The sequence below is a fragment of the Panthera onca genome, chromosome A3, assembly GCF_046562875.1.
Source record: "Panthera onca isolate mPanOnc1 chromosome A3, mPanOnc1 haplotype 2, whole genome shotgun sequence".
Taxonomy (NCBI): domain Eukaryota; kingdom Metazoa; phylum Chordata; class Mammalia; order Carnivora; family Felidae; genus Panthera; species Panthera onca.
In genome coordinates, this window is record NC_138341.1 from 21,492,173 (window position 1) to 21,514,536 (window position 22,364).

The window sequence follows — 22,364 nt, forward strand, 5'->3', positions numbered from 1 at the left end:
ACATGGGCGATCCCGAAGGATGTAAGTAAGCACGACGGCGTGGTGTTAGGAACGCCGGGGACGAGGCAGAGGTTGGAGGTCCAGCGGATCTCAGAATTAGTAAAGTTGCACCAAGCACGTCAAATGTCAGGCCAGTTCCTAAGCTCTCTGTCCTCTCATTTTGATGAGCAGAGAAGGCATCAGAGTAACATTTGGGAAAAGTTTCCCATGAGCAGTTTACAAGTCTGGGTGCCGGTCGAGGACATTGATTTACTGGCACACCAGTGGCTATGATACCAATGATTTCCTGACGGAGACCGACCCCAGGGTAAGGAAAGATGTCAACAACAAAAAGCCAGCTTCCTGTTTTTTAGCTCAAACATATGCCCAGGCAGGTGAAGCCAGGGACCATTGTCGCACCGCTCAGCAGAGGAAAAGCTCATTGATATTACAACCCAGGTGTCCATTTGCAAGACCAGTCCTGCCTGACATAGACTTTGAACCCTGAACCTCTTCCATTTTGTTTCTTCTGAGGGTACATTCTGTCTACTGATAAGGCAGCCCTCGTTTTAATTTTAGATACGAAGTATGATCCACGACTGTCTCTAGGTCGTCACGTTCATGAGCAGGAAATTTAAAAAGTCCCTGGTGTTAAGTTATAAATCATCTTGACTCCGGCTGGTGAAATATTTGAGGCTCGGCCCCAACATTCCCCTTGGGCCCTGGTGCTTGCCTCCTCCGTGCTTCCCCTCGTCTGTGCTCTGGCTGCCCGCCTGCCTGCCCGGTAGAAGACCCTCTCTCCCTGCGAGTGGGGCTAAGACATGCAGAGGGAGGTGCCGGGGCCCAGACTGGTTTGGCTGGGGCTGTGCTAGTGCTTGTTAGGTTCATGGGGCTGATGCGCTCTCCTTTCTGCCGGTTTCCTTGTTTAGACTCACTGTCCAATATACCTGGTCAACGTGTCCAGCATCTCGGCCGGTGACGTTATCGCAGCTGCTAAGATGCAAGGCGAGTCCTTGGGCTGGAGTGGACCGTGCGCACGTGTGGTGGGGTTGCAGCCCTGTGGGGTCCCCCGGAGTACTCCCTTTTCTCTCCCGCCGCCCGCAGAAGCACTGCGCTAGCCTGGGTTCGGTGCGCTAGAAGCAGTGTTTTCCTCTGTGCATTTGCATGCATAACAGCTCTGCAGAAGTGTCTGTCACCTCTCCCGGGTCTGGGAAAGTTTTCCACGTTTTCAGTCAGCTCCTTAATTGGTATCTTTTTGGCCTCTTGGGTTTTACTGGTCGTTGCCTTGGCAACTAACATAAAATCCTGGACCGGTTCCAGTGGACATTTCAAGGGGATGCCAGGGAAGTCCCCGGAGGAGTAACGGTGTATGGACCCAGCTTCCCTTCCAGCCACCCCACACCCTGTGTGCGAGCCCCGATACCTGTGTGTCGGCTGCTGCTGAGCACTGGGCAGCACCTGAAGGTTTTTATACTTATAGTCTTGGCCCGGCTCAGGGTGCCAGTGAGGTCCTGGAAACGGGAGAAACAAAGTCATGGTCACAGACCTGGGGAGATAAGTCAGAGCAAGGGCTTTCAGCCTTCTGGTAGAACTGCCTGCGAGATCCTGCTTCCCGCCTCTCCCCCAGTGGGAGCCCTTGGGTGTCTCACCCACACCCCTGGCCCTCCTTCCTCCCATCAGTGCCCTGAAGCACCCGTGGTCCCCCGAAACGGCGGTGCTGCCCCTCTTCGGCACCCTTGCCCTTCTGTTCTCCTTGCCTGGAGCCAGCATGGCAATATGGAGCCCTCCGGCCTTGAACCCAGCTGTGCCCTCAAACCCCCATGTAAGCTCGGGCAAGTCCCTTCCTCTCTCTAACTTCAGCTCCTCCGCCTATGAAATGAGAAGCTCAGACCAGTGATCTCTCAGGTCACTGGCTTCCTAGTCATGGTTTGACCTTTCTTCTTCTAGGGAAGGTTGTGCTGGCCGAGACCACCACCGCCCATGCCACTCTGACAGGCTTACACTACTACCACCAGGACTGGTCCCACGCGGCCGCCTACGTCACGGTGCCTCCGCTGAGACTGGACACGAACACCTCCACCTACCTCATGAGCCTGCTGGCCAAGTAAGGCATTTTGGCAGAACCTCTGTGGGCCCCGTAGCACATCCTTAATCATAATATATGCCGTCCTGGGAACGTACACGTCTTCGAGGTGATGTCGCAGAGGCCCCAAATCTGACCTAGGTCTGGTTCCATTGTGCCCGTAGGATGACTCTGCTTTTGTTACCTTCTCCAGAGCCCATCAGCTAATTGCCATCCCAATTACCTGTCGGCTTCTCCGACCACTTGATTTGGAGCGAGAGCTTCTGCAGTGTAAGAGTCAAGAGCATATATGAAACGGTGAATGGTGGTTGTTCAGAATTTCCAAGGACATTGCTTTTACACTGAGGACCACTTCAGGGCTGTAGGATGTGGCTGCTGACTTATTCTAGAATATATGTGGGCCTTTCTGTCTCTTTTTTCTTTACCCCCCACTCCTCGTTGTTTCGCATGTGGTTTCCCCTTTCTTTCCCCTTTTTCCTTTCCTTCTGCGCTCTCTTCCTCTTTCCCCCTCATTCTTCCCCTCCAGATCTCCTTTTCTCCAGCTCCTCTTGTTCTAACACGACTTTTTCCCATATGATCCAAATCTAAAGGAAAAGTTTTAACGAATAGTCTGAATTCAGTGGGACACAAAGATGAAAAGATTTTGTTTTGTCCCAAACTGCTTGCAGCTTCTTTCTTTCCTTTAGTGACATTTTGCATAGAATCCATTGTTTTCTCTCCCTCTTGGTTATTAAAGTCTAGTTTATTTTTTTTTTTAATGTTTATTTTTGAGAGAAAGAGAGAGCTGGGGAAGGGCAGATAGAGAGAGAGGGACAGAGGATCCAAGGCCGGCTCCACACTGACAGCAGAGAGCCCGATGTGGGGCTGGAACTCACAAACCATAAGATCATGGCCTGAGCTGAAGTCAGACACTTAACCGGCTAAGCCACCCAGACGCCCCAAGTCTAGTCTAGTTTAAATGTCAGTCTCCTCCCTTCCCCGTGCCCAGTCCCTGAGTAGGGGGATTCTTCTCCATACCCAAGCACCAGTCTATACTCCTGCTTCTCAGACTCAACGTGACTGGCCTTTGGGGCCCTCCTTATGTAGGACACATGCCCTTGTGGGCTCTCTTGTGCAGCCCTCATACAATCCCCTGATATGGAAGATGGATTCCAGCCCAACCTCTTCCACCTACACCTTCCTTGCTTCTAGAACTAGTGGTGTCCCTGTGAACAAGGACCCTGGAAGGCAACTCCAGCCTGACCACCTTCTACAGTGTCTGGGGCCCAGAGAAAGCTCACACAGCTTTGCCACTCTTGACGGTGGGAGGGCAGTCTGTCCCCATCCCACTGGCTCTCCTCACCTAGAGGCTCAGGGCGGGTCCACCGGCCCCCTCCCAAGCAAGAAGCCCACAGCCATCACCTCTGTTTTCCATGGGTGAACCTGTTGCAATGTCCCCTCCTTGACTATGGAGGAGACTGCTAGGAGAGAGGGTAGGGAAACCGCACTCGAACACGAAAAGAAGGAAGAGGAAAAGACTACAGGACTCTCCATCCTGTGATACCTCAGTCTCCCTCCCTGTCGTAGGCTTTTATATACCTGGGGGAGGTGACAGCCCTCTTCTCTTCGAGGGTGATGGTGAGGATGATTGAGGGAAGTAGCCAGCCCCGACTGAAGATGGCTGTCTTGAGAAAAAGGGGCACTTATTTTATCCAGGTCCTTAATGTTCCCTCCTGGTCGCCGACAATTGGCAAATTCCCACTCAGCATCCTGCTGTGTTAACACCTGAAAGAGGAGTATAGGGTGCAGTCAGTAAGGTCTCGGGGCGCAGGTGGCCCCGGAGGGCCAGTATATGCGTGGCCCAGTGCAGCACCTGCTTTCTGTCCCACAATATTGCTGTGATCCTGAGCAGCAGCACCCCTTACACATTTAGATAAATTAGGGTGTACGATGGGGCGCCTGGGTGGCTCAGTCGGTTAAGCGGCCGACTTCAGCTCAGGTCATGATCTCTCGGTCCGTGAGTTCAAGCCCCACGTTGGGCTCTGTGCTGACAACTCAGAGCCTGGAACCTGTTTCAGATTCTGTGTCTCCCTCTCTCTGACCCTCCCCTGTTCATGCTCTGTCTTCCCTGTCTCAAAAATAAATAAAACATTAAAAAAAAATTTTTTTTTTTTTTAAATTAGGGAGTATGAGAGAGGAGAAATGCCAGATCAGCTCTGACTTAAAAATGCTTTTCACTGCAGGGGGCACCTGGGTGGCTCAGCTGGTTAAGCGTCCGACTCTTGATTTCAGCTCATGTCATGATCTCATAGTTTCTGAGTTCGAACCCACCCCCCCCTCAGGCTCTGCGCTGACCTGCGGGAGCCTGCTTAGGATCTTCTCTCTGCCCCTCCCTGGCTTGTTCTCTAAGATAAATAAATAAACTTTAAATATATATATTAAAAATAAATAAGGAAATAATTTTTAAAAATGCTTTTCACAGGGAAATGCCAGCCAGCCTCTTTTCCATCTTTATCAACACAAACAAAACAGACAAGAACCAGGAGCCCACTGTAGTAATTTGGGCTCAGTGCCAAGGTCAAAAAAATCTTTTGAAGTACCTCTGCTTGCCACAGGCATATTTGCTGGAAGAACAAATAGGTGGCAACTGCCCCAACCTACCCAGATGACAGCGGCCCCAACACATTCAAATAGGCAGGGGAAAATAGTGCTGTTAATGGAATCATTTAAGGTTTTATATTAAACTAGCCTATTTGTAATGTAACTTAAATACATTTATTCACTTAAGTCGAATTGTAGTTTCATGCTAACTGTCCTGAGAGTAGTTTGAATCCCTTTTGAAGATCGGTGCATATTGTACAAGTGTGTAATTTTACGGAATTTGGAGCAGCGTTTGAACATTTTTGTTGTGTATAGGATTTTGTGGTACTGTCGTTTCGTTTTTAGGACACCTTGTTGGTGATAATTGATATCATACAAAATGCTTGACAGAAAACCCAGGCACCAATTACCATATTCTTATAAGAAAACGTGCACTGCTTTGTTACGACCCACGTTAGCATGTGACTTCTTCTGTATCAGGGGGGAAAGCACCATCTATGGGTGTAAGGATTTATCCTTTATTTAAAATCTAATGTCACTGGGGCACCTGGGTGGCTCAGTCGGTTGAGCGGCCGATTTCGGCTCAGGTCACGATCTCGCGGTCCGTGAGTTCGAGCCCCGCGTCAGGCTCTGTGCTGACAGCTCGGAGCCTGGAGCCTGCTTCGGATTCTGTGTCTCCCTCTCTCTGACCCTCTCCCATTCATGCTCTGTCTCTCTCTGTCTCAAAAACAAATAAACGTTAAAAAAAACATTTTTTTTTTTAAACTTTTAAAAAAAATCTAATGTCACTAACTAAAATTTCAATTAAAAATTAATTAATTAATTAAAATTTTGGTGTTGACATAAATAAACAAACAAATAAATAAATAGATAAATAAATAAATAATAAATCCAATTTCTTGGGGCGCCGGGCTGGCTCCGTCGGGAGAGCACGCAACTCTTGACCTTGGGGGTGTGAGTTCCAGCCCCGTGTTGAGGGTAGAGATGACTTAAAAATAAAATCCCTAAAATCAAATCTAATTTCTTTCTCCTTGTTTTATTCTTCTTTTACTGACATGTGGTTGACACACGATGTGACGTGCTACACGCGAGTACAGCAGCGACTTGGCAGTCTCTGTGTTATGCTGTGCTCACAAGTGTGGCTACCTTCTGTCACCGTGCGACGCTGTCACAATACCATGGACTGTATGCCCCACGTTGTGCCTTTCGTGGCTGTGACTTACTCGTTCCATAACTGAAAGCCTGTACCTCCCCCTTTCCTTCACCCATTTTGCCCAGTCTCCCAGCCACCCCCCGCCTCTGGCAACCACCAGGTTGTTCTCTGTGTAAAATTTCATTTCTGAAAGGGGCCAGAAGTTCTCTTCATTTGAATATGTAAAATTTTAAAGGACTTGAGGGGTGCCTGGGTGGCTTAGTCGGTTGAGTGTCTGACTTCGGCTCAGGTTATGATTTCCCGGTTCATGAGTTCGAGCCCCACGTTGCGCTCTGCGCAGACAGCTCAGAGCCTGGAGCCTCCTTTGGATTCTGTGTCTCCCTCTCTCTTGTCCCTCCCCCACTTGCGCCCTGTCTCTCTCTCTCAAAATAAATAAACATTAAAAAAAATTTCTTCAACTACTTAAAGACAGTCATGTTCTAAACTTTAAAGGGTATGGATGTGGGTGTCTAATTTCCTAGATTCAGGGCAGCACTAGGAGACCTCAGAAGCCCTTCTGGAATGTGACCACACTCCCCGAGGGGCACCTACTTGTGTAGGAGCCTTTTTTGAAAGGTGGTTGCTCAGTAGGACTTGGTTCAAGAATGGGAGTTGAGGTTCCTGACCCTGAGCCAATGATTCTGACAGGCACCTCTTCTGATCTGAGCCCTGCCTGGGGGTCTGGAGGACCCCTGAGGAGAAGGTGAAACTCTGATGGGTTCTGCAGGCCCGGGGAATGTGGGCAGCACTGGGGCGCCCTAGAACAAACCCTCTGCTCTGTGGAGAGTGTCCCCTGCAATCTCTGAGAAGGCCCAGAGCAGCGTGTTTGGCTAAGGGAGACACCAGCCCATGCCACAGGAAGGGCTAAGTCATCTCACTGTGGATTTGGCCAAGGAAGTCAGTCATTTGGCAACAGTTGTGACTGATGAACCCTGCCAGGCCCCCAGTGGAGACAGCCCAATATGCAGCCTGACCCTGAATTGTCTGAGAGCCTTAAGAATATGCCTCGTCACTGGGGCGCCTGGGTGCCTCAGTAGGTTGGATATCTGGTTCTTGGTTTTGGCTCAGATCATGATCTCATGGTTCCTGAGTTTGAACCCTGCGTCAGGCTCTGTGCTAACAGTGTGGAGCCTGCTTGGGATTCTCTGTCTCTCTCTCTCTCTCTCTCTCTCTCTCTCTCTCAAAATAAATAAACTTAAAAAAAATTTTAAAAAAGGAGATGTCTCATCACCAAGTCTGACATGGGCAGCTTAGATGGCCCACAGGCATTCACAGGCTTTGGTGCCTCCTACAAAGAAATTAGATTCTCAGGGCCCCCGCTGTGTGGTCCCAGCAGTTGTCCCCCTCTCCCACACAACCCCCATGCTCCAGCCAGGACCCTCCCTGCCCTCCAATGGTGTTTCCTCATGAGGTTGCCCTGGCCTGGGCGATGTGGGCATCCTTCCCCCTCTGCCCCTCACCACCTCTGAGCCCTCGGCCTACAGAGATCTCTGCACATGGGCCAGCTATCTGCCGCCCTCATTTGGTCGAGGGTCTGCTGCCTCGTGTACTGTCGCACCGTCCTACTAAGTCTCTGCCCTGAATCCTAGCGAGGCCGGAACCCCCGGAGAGCCCCACCATGCCTTAGCCACCCACAGCCTTGCACGGAGGTCGGCCTCAGTAACCTTCCGAGGACAATGGTCATAGAGGGCGGGGGTGATGAACCGGTTGGCTTGCATAGCATCGCTGGTTTATTAAGGCAAACATCTCTTCTGTCTTGTCCCTCCTTTCCTCTTCTGTGCCGTCAGAGTCCCCACATCCAAGAAAGGCTATGGCCGCAAGTTATTTAGCAATGCTTAACATTGAACTTGTAAATGTTTTACCAAGCACATGCTTGTCACCAGCAGGGACCGGTAGGGGTTGAGGGAGAAGACGATAAGAGCTTGGCATCTGAGCCTCTGGCAGTAAAACCACCTCAGGTTAGCAAAACTAGGGGTTGAATTTTTCTCTGCCTGCTGCCTTAACTCTTAATAAAAGTTGATGCCCCAAAGGCTCCCATCAGTGTCTCCTGTGACACTGACAGCTAGTGTCAACCCTCAGCCCACAAACCCATTCTACAGATGAGTAAACTGAGGTTCACACAAATGAAGTAACTTGTTAGAGGTCAGCTTTGCCTGGATCCGAAGGGAAGGCTTTTTCCCTGCACCTGTCCCTACCTTCCGGGACCCTGGCCTCCCTCCCTCACTGGCCCATCTTTCTCTTTATCCAGTGATACTCTGAACATTGTGGCATCAGATCACCGGCCTTTCACCACGAAGCAGAAAGCTATGGGCAAGGAGGACTTCACCAAGATCCCGCATGGAGTGAGTGGTGTCCAGGACCGCATGAGCGTCATCTGGGAGAGAGGAGTGGTATGTTCTGGGGACCCCCCTCTGCTCAAGTCCTCGCAAGGGTTTTCACTCTTAGGAGAGCTATAGCCATGGCTCCTTGTTTCACTTAAAAACAAAACCAGAAAGTTTGTATTTTCACCCAACCAGAAAGGTAGTACAGCCTCCTATAGAAATTTGGAAAATGCAGAAAAGTGTGAGGAAAAAAGATCCCCCTGATTCCATACCGAGAAGTGAAAGTATTAATATTTTGGTCTCTTTCTTTCTAGTTCTGTGTATGTTCTGGATGTTATTGTAATAACGGGGTTCATCTTTTTTTTTCACATAACAGCATACCTTGAGTGTCTTTCTAAATTTTTTTTTTTTCAACGTTTTTTATTTATTTTTGGGACAGAGAGAGACAGAGCATGAACGGGGGAGGGGCAGAGAGAGAGGGAGACACAGAATCGGAAACAGGCTCCAGGCTCCGAGCCATCAGCCCAGAGCCCGACGCGGGGCTCGAACTCACAGACCGTGAGATCGTGACCTGGCTGAAGTCGGACGCTTAACCGACTGCGCCACCCAGGCGCCCCTTGAGTGTCTTTCTATACCAGTGAAAATTCTTTAAAAGCATCTCTCTCTTTTTTTTAATGTTTATTTATTTTTGAGAGAGAGCATGAGCAGGGGAGGGGCAGAGAGAGAAGGAGAGAGAGGATCCAAAGCGGGCTCTGCACTCACAGCACAGAGCCTGACAAGGGGCTCAAACTCAACTGTGAGATCATGACCTGAACCGAAGTCGGACGTTCAACCCGCTGAGCCACCCAGGTGCCCCGATAGCGTCTTTTTTTTTTTTTTTAATTTTTTTTAACGTTTATTTATTTTTGAGACAGAGACAGAGCGTGAACAGGGGAGGGGCAGAGAGAGAGGGAGACACAGAATCTGGAACAGGCTCCAGGCTCTGAGCTGTCAGCACAGAGCCTGACGCGGGGCTCGAACTCACAGACCGTGAGATCATGACCTGAGCCGAAGTCGGACGCTTAACCGACCGAGCCACCCAGGCGCCCCGATAGCATCTTTTTAGTAGCTAAATAGTATTTCCTCCGGTGGAAGTAGCACATTTCAGTTAATCCATCCCTGAGTTTGGAGCTTTTAGCTGTTCCGGAGTTTTGCACTTACAAATAATGCTGCAGAGAGCTTCTTTGTTCAGGAGTATATACGTGTGAGCGTTTCTAATTATTTCCTTAGGACAGATTCCTAGAAGCAGATTTCTGGGCCAAAGGGAATGAACCTTTTTTAAGGCTCTTTACATATTTTGGCCAGTTGCTTTTTGAGAAAAACAGGGACTAGGACTTCATTTGAATACCACCTGTTCTCCCCACGAAGAATAAGTATTTTTGGTCCCGACCTATCACAGATTAGCTGCAGCAAATCCGAGCCTAAGGAGATTCGAAGTCCTCAAGGGGAAGCCAGCCGCTCAGAGAGGCCCACGAGTGGCTGTGGAATCCCCCTTGAAGGGAGTCCACGGTGCTCTCGCTGGTGGGTGAGGCAGTAAGATGTTTTTCAAGAGCCCAGAAATCTGTGTCCCTTTGTGGACGAAGGAAGGCTCCCGACCCATCCCTAGTAGACACATGGGTAGAGCCGGTTGTACAAACAGGAGGTAGATTTCCACCAGGTAGGCGGCCTTTGGCGAAGAGCCCACTCACCACTGTTGCCGGAGGAAGGATTGAGGCGATGGCCGGGAACCCGGCCAGCAGGTTGGCTCAGCTGAGACGGTGCTCACATCATCGTCCTTCTCGGCACTGTTGTCGTAACCAACTAAAAGACCGCAGGCCAGAGTCAAGGGAGGCCGTGGCTTTGAGGCATGCGCAGGGTTTGGGTGACGTGGCACTGTTGCAATGTTTCAGGTTGGAGGAAAGATGGACGAGAACCGTTTTGTGGCCGTTACCAGTTCCAACGCGGCGAAGATTCTCAACCTGTATCCCCGCAAGGGCCGCATCATCCCTGGGGCCGATGCCGACGTGGTGGTGTGGGATCCAGAAGCCACAAAGTAAAACCTGCTGCTAGTCGCCGGGGCTAGAGGGACTTGGGATTTTAAGGCGCTCGCAGTGCAAAACTCCACCAGCTTATCGTCTCTGCGCTGCATCTAGCGTAACGAAGTGTGACCCTGTGGTGTGTTCGGTTCGACAAGTATTTGAGGGCCTGCCGTAGTCTGGGCACCAGGAATGCGGCAGTGAACAAGACAGGCTCAGACAGGCTGCAGGGTATCACCGTGCGCATAGCCCCTTATAGTGATGCGGAGCGGCTTCACGTCAGTGATCTCGTTTGGTTTTCACGCGGCCCCAGGAAGCACTCATGCTGGCGTTCTTATATCCATTTTCCTATCGAAGAAACGAAGACCCAGAGAGTAGAGGGGCTCCCCGCATCACATAGCTAACACGCACTTGAATCAGACAGATGTCCTGACGCTCCGGGCTCCTCCGCCAGCCCCCTGCTCCCCTCACTGAGGGTGTTGGGTACTCTGGAGTGCACAGAGCTTGACAGCCACGGCATTAGCGCACGCGAGTTGAGTGAACGAATGAAGGGGGTTACCAGGCCACGGGCTACAGAGTCTGGTTTTTACTAAGAGATTTGGGCAGGGGAGATGGAAACCGCTCTTTCCGATTAAATTTCATTAATCGCTCAGCAGATTTTTGTTAAGTGCTAACTGGTGGCCAGGTACTTTTCTCGGTGTACAGGCTAGAAGTAAAGAAGATAAGTAAAAATTTAATGGAATTTTGAAAATAAAAAGTTGAATCGGAAAGAAGGTTCGCCTTCTTTGGTGCACCGCCACCCACCCCAAGGCCGGGATACCCATGCTGTCTTCTCCATTAGAGCATTCGAGAAGCCATGTTCTGCCTCCTGAAGCCTGGGGCTGGTCCCTGTTGCTGCAGAGGTGTGGGTGTTCATGATCACTGTTGGCAGAAAACCCGCTAGAGTTTGGCTCAGTTGATCCATTTCCTGGGGCTGCTCCGGCCCTACCACAGACTGGTGGCTTAGACGCACCAGAAACGTATGTTCCCACAGTTCTGGAGGCTGGGAGTCCAAGATCAAGGTGTCAGTGGGTTTGGTGTCATCTGAGGCCTTGTAAATGGCTGTCTTACGCCTCCGTCCTCACCTGGTCTCTCCTCTATGAGTGTGCATGTCTGGGGTCCGAATTTCCTCCTCTTATAAAGACACCAGTCAGATTGGATTAGTGGATCATCCACTCGTATGATCTCATTTTACTTTAATTAGCTCTCTAAAAGCCCTGTCTCTAAATTCAGAGGCTGGGGGTGAGGACTTCAGTATATACATTTGGGGAGGTGATGGGATTCGGTCTGCAGCAGACAGCTTTTGGGGTCTATTATTATTCCTTGTCACTGAGCATCACCCCCTCCCACTGACCATCGATTCGTCCTGCTGAGCTGTGACATCGTCACCTCTTCTCAGAGGTTTCTCTCCCACCCCTGCCTCTCCACCAGGACCATCTCAGCCAGCACCCAGGTGCAGGGAGGAGACTTCAACCTGTACGAGAACATGCGCTGCCACGGCGTACCGCTGGTCACCATCAGCCGGGGACGAGTCGTGTATGAGAACGGTGTCTTCATGTGCGCTGAGGGCACTGGCAAGTTCTATCCCCTGAGGTCCTTTCCAGACACTGTCTACAAGAAGCTGGTCCAGAGAGAAAAGGTAAGAGGAGGGAAGGGGAAGAAGGTGTATACGAAGAGGTTAAAGCCCCCCGTTGGGGAAATTCTATAATGACTGTTTTAAACCTCAAAGATGTTCTCATTCCATTTTCCCACTGAACCTTATCGCCTAGAATGGTCACTTTGGGGACAACCAAAATAGCAGAAAGGGAGTACCTATAACAGAGTAAAAATGTATTGGGAACAGTCCCTAAATCCCCCTAGAGCTAAGGAAATACTACAGGATGCTTGCAGATGTCCCCAACATCTAGTCTCTGGGAGGATTGTCACCAACCCTCAGATGGGACTCCCAGCTCGGCCTGGGTTACCATATTTGCCCTGGAGTTGTTCTTTCCCTGAAGCCTCCCCCTCCCTTGTGACCGGAGTGAGGTTGGTAGGATTTTCTGGGTCTGGACGCCCCCCAACCCTGATGTGATCAGGCCGAGTCTAGAATACTTCATATCCCAGGGGTCCTACCCAGTCCTTGGGTTCCACAAGCACACTGGATGTTCCCTAAATCTTTGGGCTTCACCTCATCCCCAGGGGTTCCTGTCCTCTAAGTAGACACATTCACCCAAAAAAAGACTGGCTGTTGCCTCATTGCTTAGGGATTGACTGCCCAGACTTATCTTCGAGAGCTGCCCTGGAGAACCTGGCCTGAGTTCTTGCTGACAACTCCGGGTGCTGGGGACTGCAGCCGTGGCCTCTGCCGGGGCAGGAGGGGGTCCCAGAGCATCGGAAAAGAACAGATCTAACACATTGACAGCTGAAAGCACGTGGTTCTCATCGTGGTTTCTCCTCCCCTTCCTCGGGCATAAAGCAATATTATTGTGACTTCAGAAGGCTCCTGTGCAGAAAGGGTGGGTGTTCTTCTGTCACTCCTGAGGGCCCAGGAGCCCCAGCCTCACTGGTCCAGCCGCACTCCTGCCTAGGCTCATGGTTGTAATCATGGCACACTTAAGAAACGTTGATCCTTTTTTTTTTTTTTTTTTTTTTTTTTTAATTTCCTTACCCAGCTTCTCTTGTTCACTTGTTCTATTCCTTTTGCCATTCTAGTCTTCTGTACACAGCAGGTGCCTGCTGTATGTTCTGAAGGTAGTAGCAGAGAAATTTTCTTGTAAACTGCCCAGTCTGGCCTTGTCGGTCAGCTGCTTGTCTGTGCCAGAGGTGAGACCCAGGAAAACGGTCTGTGTGTTTTTTAGCTGGAGGCCCTAAGTAGCAGCTGGTGGGGAGGCCTTTTCTGGCCCCTTCCAGGTGACCTCTCCACCCCCCACCCATATTGTGGTTCCTGTCCCAGACCAGCATCAACTTCTTCCCACTCCCAGGCCCCATGCTCTCCTCTCATCATCAGCTCTGGCCTGTAGCAGGGACCAGAGCTATAAAGCACCTTGACTGAAAACAGACTCAGCTGCCATTATTACTGAGCTCTAGAAATCTGCTCAATAGTATCTTCGGAATAGGCCTTTTAAGAGCTGCCTGTGGCGCACTTTGCCACGAGACGGTCACATGACCTCTCCTCTTCAGCCAAACTTTCTTAGCATCGCGATTCTGAAGTCCTTTATGCAAAAGCCAAGCTTCTTTGCCCAGTGCCTCGGACCTCCCCTCCTTGTTCCCATTCTTGTTCCTTCCTTGAACTGCCCAAAGGCTTTCGGGAGCAGCCGCTTCAGCCTGTGTCCTTCCAGCTGTTCTCTGTCCACTGCTCAGGCTGGCCTATGAGGCCCCAGCCCTAGAAGGAAAGCTCTACCAGGACGGGGGTGGGGTGGGAGGAGAAGCGGGGGGCAGGTAGGCTATCTTTCACTCTCCGGGCCTCTAACCAAGACTTCGCTTCACCCTGAGTGTGGTCCTCAGTAGAGCCCCTCTGTACAAGTTCATTCACAAAAAACTACAGTATTCTTTCCTAAACTGTGGTCCAGCTCTCCTGGGCTGAGAGGGGTGTGGTGTGACGGGACAGAGGGAACGCCAGAGTCGGATAGTGCTGCTTTCCATTCCCCATCTTTGACTGTCACATAGCATTTTAAGTGATCAGGCAAACGGGGAGTTCTGGGCTCCCGAAGGCACAAGAGCGAAACATGAGCATGTCTGTGACCCCTGAGTTCCTCTCGATTCGCAGGCTCAGGGGCCTTTGAGGTACTGCCATTGCTCGGTTGCTTCCCAGTCTTGAAGTAACGGCACGTAAAACTGATACTTGAAAAGCAGTCATCTGGGGCGCCTGGGTGGCTTGGTCGGTTAAGCGTCCGACTTCGGCTCAGGTCATGATCTCACAGTCCGTGAGTTTGAGCCCCGCATCGGGCTCTGTGCTGACAGCTCAGAGCCTGGAGCCTGTTTCAGATTCTGTGTCTCTCTCTCTCCCTGCCCCTCCCCTGTTCGTGCTCTGTCTCTCTCTGTCTCAAAAATAAATAAACGTTAAAAAAAAAAATTAAAAAAAAAAAAAAAAAAGAAAAGAAAAGCAGTCACCTAAAGCCTAAAAGTAAGCAGGCCATGTTAACACCAGAAGATCAATTCTGCCGGCTTTCCACACGTGAGGGCCCAGAGTTCTCAGAATGACTAAACATCCTTCTCTCCCAAAGGATAACAAAGGAAGAAATCCAAAGCCAGATCTGCTGAGAGGGAACAGACTTGGGTTCCCTGAAAAAAAAAGAAAAAACCATGATTTCACTTATCACCGCGTTCAATCCAAAAGCAAACTCAGGGTCTCTCGGGAGGTGAATGGTGCCATCTATCTCCAGAAAGCTCCTCAGATGTGAACCCTCAGCACAAGGCCTCAGCCAGCCTCTGGAGGGAGCGCTGGCAAGAACAGTGAGAGTGATTTGTTCATACAGCACAATGTCTGACCGAGGGTGGCTGTCATTTTAAAAAGGAAACTGGAAAACAAGTGTCGGTTGGGATGTGGAGAAAGGGGAACCCTTGTTCGTTGCTGGAAGGAATGTCGTCAAATGGTGCAGCCGCTCTGGAAAACAGTTTGGCACGTCCCCAAAAGTTAGATATTAGAGTTACCAGAGGAGCCAGCATTTCTCCTCTTGCGAAAATCCTCAACGAAGTAAAAATAGGTGTCTACACAAAAGCTCGTACACGTCCATAACAGCGTCACTCATAGAGGCCGAGAAGTGGAAACACCTCCAATGTCCATCAACTGTTGAATGGATAAACATAATGAAGTATAGCCATTCAGTAAAATATTATTTGGCCCGAGAAGGAAATGGAGTCCTCATATATGCTGCATTCAACACACGTGAACCTTAAGAGCATTATGCCAAGTGAAAGAATCTCGTCACAAAATACCACATAGCTTAAGATTCCATTTATGTGAAGTGTCCGTAATGTCCATAGACAGAAGATCCATTAGTGGTTAGTTAAGGCCGGGGGGTGGGGAACAGGAGTGACTGCAGACGGGTGTGGGATTGCTTTTTGGGGGCGATGAAGATGTTTGGGAATTAGACAGTGGTGGCCCAAAGTTGGGAATGCGCTCAACGCCACTGAATTGTGCACTTTCGAATGGCAAGTTTTATGGCATGTGAATTATATTTCAGTATGAAACAAAAAGAATGACGGTTCTGCGGTCTTTCCAAAAAAAAAAAAAAAGGCATTTGGTATTCAGGAAATTGGGTCAAAAGAGAGCGGAGAGAGTATTTCAAGCCCTTCTAAAAGGCAGCCTCATAAAAAAGTGAGATAGATCCCAATTCACAACACACCGCTCCCCTCGGGTCAGCCACCATGGAAGAGCCCCAGTTTCCAGGATTGGTATCAATTCAACCCAGAGTCTCTTTATCTAAAGCATTTATTACAACGACAACGTAAGGGTCCCAAGAAAAAGCCAGTTCTGTTAAAGTAAAGGAGCACTTGCATGCAGAAAAAGAAAACTATCAAAAAGTCTCATTTTCCAAAAATTGTCAGTGATCAGTCCCTAAAGAGCATGGGGCTCAGGGAAGAAATCCTCTCTGGGAGGGTGTGGTATACAGCCAGTAACGAAGGGGCTGGCAACGGCTGTCACCTGCCAAGGTCACAAACTCCGTTTTCACTCAGCTGGTGTTTCCACCTTTCACCACTGGGGCCCCAGGTTCCCAAGCTAGGATGCTAACGTGCAGCCAGCCTGGTAGAGGCCAAAACAGTTCAGACCAGGCTTGACATTCTGAGGGCTGAGCTAAACCCTAGGTCTGTTGTTGGAGAATATAAAGGAATACGGAGGCTGAAGATCCTTCAAGAAATCCCCCATTGTCTATTGTTGCAACAAGATTTTCAGGAAGCAGCAAGGAGGTGGAGGTTATGCCCCGGACGAGTGCCTGGCATGTAGATCATCCACGCTGCTCCTTCAGACTTTCTGAGCACACCCCAACTCACTTTGTCCTCACAGCAGCATGAATAAGCACACGTAAATGACCTCTGCCCTAATTACAGCTCCCGGTGCTTTCACATCACTTGCCATGTGCCAGAGCAGTTCGAAGAGCTGTATGTGTATTAATTCATTTGATCCCCTAACAATTCTATATGCAGTACCAATAGGCACTACGGTCAGCCTATTTTTACAAATAAGGAAACAGGCACAGAGAGGTTAGGTAACTTGCATAAGGTCGCAGAGCTGCGATTGGAACCCAGGCTGTCTAGATACCGAACATAGGCTCTTAACTTTGCTGCCTTTGTGAGTACAAAAGTGACTAACATTGCCACTGGGGGTTCTCCTCTCCAAATCGGCCGTATTTGGTGTCTCTCCCCACAAAGTTGTCAGATCACAGTAAAAGGCATGGCCTCTTGGAAGCCTGGCGTGTGAGGGGATAACATTGCTCCGTGGGAGGGGAATACCCCAGAAATCCACCTGCCGCCTTGGAAGGGATTCCACCAATGTTGAGGGGGAGCCAGCGGGGGCCCCTCTATGCAAGGGCGCCCGCACACACGTACACACGTGCACACACTGGGAGGTAAAAGACTCCACTCCTGAGCTCAAGACGTAAGAAACTTTTGTCGCGGGCAGTCACTTGGGTCCTGAGAAGAGTGGCAGCATCCAACCTCCTGCCGGCCATCGGGGAGGCTCTGGTGGAGATGGTGTCTGGGCTCTGATGGCGTCTGGACTCTGATGGTGTCTGGGTTCTGATGGTGTGCTCTTTTCCCATTTCCTCCTTCTCCATCCTTCGCTAGACCTTAAAGGTTAGAGGAGTGGACCGTACTCCCTACCTGGGGGACGTAGCTATCGTTGTGCATCCCGGGAAAAAAGAGATGGGAACGCCACTCGCAGACACTCCTACTCGGCCCGTTACCCGACACGGGGGCATGAGGGACCTTCACGAGTCCAGCTTCAGCCTCTCTGGTAAGAGCAAGGGCCGCTCCGGCTGGGATGCGTGGCTCTACCACAGCGGGGTGGCCGGAGGACAGGCCCACCCTGGCAGCTTTTTCTGTGGCTTTTTCTCTTTGTCTTCTCCCTCCCCCCACCACCCCATCCCACATCTGCAGATGGGTGTTGGGTCCCACATAGAGACACAAATATCAGGAGGGGCGGGAAGGCTCTTCGGGTCCCTGGGCACCAGTCATTCCAAGAGGCCGTGGCTTGTCTGCTGCTCGCCCCGCAGTTTCTAAGTTCAGAAAATTTTTCCCTTGAAACATCTTCGGGGCCCTGCACACAGTGGGTGCCCCAGGGGTGATCAGAGCTCTGAAGGGTTAACCCTCTCTGCTACATGGGACTGTACCCCAATGCAGTCTCCCTGTCCCCATCCCTGCTCCTTGCCAGCCTCTACAAGAGGTATTTCCCTATTCCCTTTCCTCCCCCGCCTCAGCCCCGTGTTTGTCCCTCTGGCACCTTCTTTTTTGTCAGCAATTGTAGTATATGTAATACCACATATAATATATGGGGGGCGGGGTTGTTCTGGGACTTTCCTGTCAATAACTCACAGCCCAGGTGCTCTGCAGTAGCGAAAGGTGGGGGTCGTTGCCACAAAAATGGTAGCCCTCCGTGGAGAATGAGCACGGTAAGGTGGCCTGGTCCTCCAGGCCGCTTTGATGGACACTGGGACCCCACCCCCGACCCCAGCTTGAAAGGGGCAGGACGGGGTCTCCTTGAACACGCTGAGCGGCCTTCAGAGTCGGACCGGGTGGAGGCCTGGCATCACTCTGCAAGGGCCACACCGGGACCCAAACAGTGAAAGGAGCAAGATCCAGATCCTTCCACACAGGGTGTGGCATTTACTGTTACGATAGGAAAGGCCGAGGGAGGGGGCTCCCCGCCGAGCTTCCTGTGTGTCCCCCTATGTGCTGGGGGCAGAAGACACGTGGTTCCTGTTTAGAGGTTTTGAGGACTTTGTGGTCTGTGGGGAGGGGTCCTCTCCACCACTCTCTCCATCCTCAGAGGCGATCTCAGTGCCAAGATAACTATCCCCCTGCCCCCGCCCTGAAGGCCACTGCCAGTCCCACCAGGGACAAGACACGTGTGCTGGGAGTCGGGAGGGAGTCCGTGGTGCCGAGTGTCGTGGTCAGGCCTTGCCATCCCAGGAGGTGTAGGCTCCCACGGCTGCCTGGGCACGGCCCTTCCTGCAGCAGCCAGGCCCACGAGAAGCCACAAGGCCCTCGGAGCGGCCAGTGGCTTCGGCTCCCAGGTCTCGGGGCAGGCCTCTCTCCAACTCGGCAAATATCCCTCCACCCCAGTCTCCTCTCTCCTGGGCAGGCTGGGCGGAAGAATGTCCCGCTCACTCCCTGGGGCACCAAGCCACTTTCTGAGTCTTGGGATTTCAAGATGCTGGGCCTTTGGGGTGTGGTTCTTTGATTTTTCCGGAACAACGGAGGGCCCAGCCGTCTCCCTGTCTTACTCACTGAGGCGTGTATACAAAGGCCCGCGTGCTAACGGGCTGACTGACGGTCCGTGTGCCTGACAAGAGACCACATGTCCAGGTTTGGGAGCAGCGAAGGTAGCAGAGTAGCAGTTCATCGGAGAGGCCCTCAATCAGAAAGACCTGGGTTCAAATCCAGGCTCTGCCACCTACCTACACGCTGTGTAACACTGGGCAAGTCACTTAACTTCCCTGAGCCTCGTTTTCCTCACCTGTAAAACCGGATGGGGTTGTGAGGGTTCAGACAGATCGTCCCCACAGAGGGCTGAACGCCTCCGCCGGGGAATGGTGGCTGTGCAGCCGAGCTCACCCCCTGCTTCCTTCTCTGCAGGTTCTCAAATCGATGACCATGTTCCAAAGCGAGCTTCGGCTCGGATCCTCGCTCCCCCCGGAGGCAGGTCAAGCGGCATTTGGTAAAGGCACTGACCAGCCCCCCGCGTGAGGACGCACCACTGCCACCAGCCCGCACACCCTCCGGCCGCAGCTGCAGGGGGCGGGAGAGGCTGGGCTGGGCAGTACACACCACCTGAGGGGGCCACGGGACCCGGGGAGCCCTCCCCATGTCTGACACGCGATTCACTGTGCTTCGAGCCAACCCTAACAGGCACTTTGAGATGTGTCCCTCCCGCTGCAGTCTTTTCCTGCCTTGGCCTCGGCAGGCTTTGGGGGGCCCGGGAAACCCACACTATGCACAGAGCCCAATGCATAGAGCCCGGCCCAGCCCCTCCTCTCACACCCGCCTCCATGCGCTGGCTTTGGGAAAGCCCAGACTTTAGTGCCCTGCCCCCTGGCTGACCCGCCAGCTGTCCGGAGCACTTTAGCAGATGTGTGTTAGAGGAAAAGGACCCCCTCCCCCTAAGGAGGCCCCGCGGTCGCTTTTCCCAAGTCAGACAGGTGTTGGCTTCCCGGCCGTGCCCAGGGGGTCCCGTTTTTCCTGACTCCATGCTGGCCCCTGTGTGGGTGTGGTTGGGGTGCTCCGCACCCTCCGCCAGCTTCTTCCTCCCCCCCCCACCCCACCCTCTGGGAGTCACAGGCCCGGAGGGGCTAGCTGGGTGGGGCACGGGGCTGGTGCCAGGCGCGTGTACATGATTTTGTTTTGCACGTTTGGTTTGCGCAGTGGTTTGGTTTGACTTGTTTGTGCATCCTGTGAAAAATAACGGTGCTTCGTGTCACTAGCATAGCATAGAAACAGGAGTAGATGTGGACCTTAAGAGATGCTGCACTCTACACCAACCAGACAGCCTAGGGCACAGACGAGGAGGGGGCGGTGAGGGGTTGGACTCACAGGCCCTTCTTCTCCCAACCTGGGGCCTTCCAGGCTGCCGAGGCCTTGTCCCAGGCCCTCCTCCTGTCCCCTCCCCTCTTGGTATAGTTCCCTACAGCCTGAGAGGGTGCCCCGGGGACCGTCGGGGAGCGGAGTCACCTTTCCCATCTCTGGCTCTGGTCACTCCCAGCCCTGACACCCCCACACCCCCAGCCAGCTTCCTGTAACCTCCCCCTGCTGGACGGAGGCCCGGCCGCTCTTCCTGTGTGATTGGCGAGAGGCCTCGTGCCTGCTAAGAGAGGGGGAGCGGGACCAGGGAGGGAGTGGGCTGGAGGCCAGGCCAGCGGGACGGGGCTGGAGAACCCACATTGCTGCACAGGTGCCGTGGAGCCCCGTGGTCAGCACCTCACCTTCACCTGCCCGTGGCCTCCCTCTCCTCCCACCTCCAGCCCAGCCCTCCCTGCCTCGGAAGCACCGGGAGGTCTCCATGGAGACGCTAGAGGCCGGGTGATCTCCATCCACCCTGAGCGAGCTGGGAAGCAGCCCAGCCACCTGCCCTTCTTAAGCTCTGCCTTCCCCTCGGGGAAGTGATTTCATGTCGCACATCGCTTTGCGCACCCCAGGCTTGTTCCAGGACTCGGGCCAGCGGTCGTACCCTGCACGTTTCTTTCGTGCTTTACGTGTCGTCAAAGCACTTGCATCTACGAGCGCTCGCTTGCTCCTCGCAACGGCAGAGCGTGTATTGTGGTCCCCATTTCGCAGATGAGACCCAGAAGGTTTAGGCCTTCTGACCTCAGAAGTGTCCAGGACCACCCCTAAGGGCGTGGCTGCCTCCCCCCGCTGTGGAAAGGAGGAGGGGTGACGTCTCTTGTAGATGCCACCCGAGAATTCCACCACCCGGAAGACTGACTCCCTTGGTAGGCGTTCTGCTTTGTTTTGCACAGATAGCTAGATTTTCCTTGTAGACAAACTAACGCGTGGTCACTGCTCGAGCCAGAACTAGATCCGTGTTGGCGGCTTGCCGTGTGGTTTGCGCTGCCCCCACACCCTCACTTCTCCCTTCAAGCTCATCTTCCTCACTCACTCAGGGGCTGAGAGGACAGAGACGGCACCCCAGGGAGCAGAGGGAGCAAAGGCACCCACGGGGACAGGAGGTAGGGATCTGGGCCTGGGAAACTGTGACCCTGATCCCTCGGTACGGTGCACATCACCATCTTTATCCCTTCCAGCCCTTTGCTGGGTCGCGGGCCTTGGGAAGATGCCAAAGAGCCGAGCAGTGGTGGTGGCCGGTGGGCAGAGTGTCCCTGCTTGGGCCAGGAAAGCTTTACCTTCTCTGAGTGCCTCTGCCTGAGAGATGCATGGTCTGTGGCTCTAGGAGACCACGTCTTGGAGTGGTCCACCGCAGGCCTTCCGCTTCATCTACCCTCCCCACCCCCACCCCCGATCTTTCATAGACCCCACCCTCGCCCGGGAGCTTCTAGATGAAGATCAGAAGGAGGCTCAGGGGACCACATGAACGGTCCGCTTCCGCCACCCGCTCCTTGCCCCTGTGCAGAGCTCCAGCCGGCTCCATCGGCAGCCCCACTGCCCCTGGTTGGAACGAAAAGGGTCTCTGGTTGCACTGAATGCAGCTCTCAAACTGGTCTTGTACTTGCTGAATAAATACTGTTGTTCTTGCCTTAGCTGCTCTCTAGGTTTGTGGGAATAAGTTACCAGAAAATTGTGCTACTGTGTGTGCGTGTGCGTGTGCGTGTGTGTAGTGCTAGGAGTCCACAGTAGGTCTCTGTCAAGCCGATGCCGCGATGAGGGCTTTTCCGATACTGACCCAGAAACCACAGAACCACGCGAAAACCCAAACCACCCTCTCCAGCTGCCCGGGCAGCAGGCACAGCCTGGGGTCAGGATGGAGCCTCCAGCACCCAAGTGACTTCTCATTCCTCTGTAAACGTCATGGTGCTAAGATCGTGTCAACCCCAAGATGACACATGGTCCTGTGCTTTGGCCACCTGTTTGAGGCAAAAACAAAACAGCCCGACACATTGTGTTCTGGTGCAGGTTTGTATTAAACTGTAGCTACTTCTCACTTGGTCTCAGTTGTGTTTCTTCAAAGAAGAGGGACTTTGACAGGGGACCTCTTCCACAGTGGCAGGGGCGAGGCTTCGGTTGCTAAGAAAATTCAGCTCTGGTTTTTCACTAGTGTCGGGTGGCAGGTAGCAGCTCGCTGAGAGGTGGGAGCCTCAGTGCCCGGCACTCGGGGCTCTGTCCCCTTCCTGGTGAGGACAAAAGCAAGGCTTTGGATGCCAGATTCCCAGGACAAGGTTGCTGAGTTAACTGAAACAGCCGTAATTGGGAGAAAGCATTACATACAAAAGGAGGTGGGGGAAACTAGGCTTCCCCCGCTTATCCCTTGT

The 22,364-nt window shown here is 52.3% G+C and overlaps 1 protein-coding gene across 2 annotated transcripts in view; it reads left to right on the plus strand.

Annotated features, from left to right (window-relative positions):
- DPYSL5 (dihydropyrimidinase like 5) overlaps positions 1 to 22,036 on the plus strand; it is a 101,167-nt gene extending 79,131 nt beyond the window's left edge. For both annotated transcript variants that reach the window (XM_060650625.3, XM_060650616.3), the window contains 7 exons: positions 909 to 984; positions 1,927 to 2,083; positions 8,083 to 8,224; positions 10,084 to 10,226; positions 11,680 to 11,887; positions 17,011 to 17,179; positions 19,021 to 22,036. In XM_060650625.3, coding sequence (XP_060506608.1) covers positions 909 to 984; positions 1,927 to 2,083; positions 8,083 to 8,224; positions 10,084 to 10,226; positions 11,680 to 11,887; positions 17,011 to 17,179; positions 19,021 to 19,106 — 981 coding nt within the window. In that variant the 3' untranslated portion in view covers positions 19,107 to 22,036. The remainder of the gene's footprint in view (positions 1 to 908; positions 985 to 1,926; positions 2,084 to 8,082; positions 8,225 to 10,083; positions 10,227 to 11,679; positions 11,888 to 17,010; positions 17,180 to 19,020) is intronic.
- Positions 22,037 to 22,364: the final 328 nt, after the last annotated feature.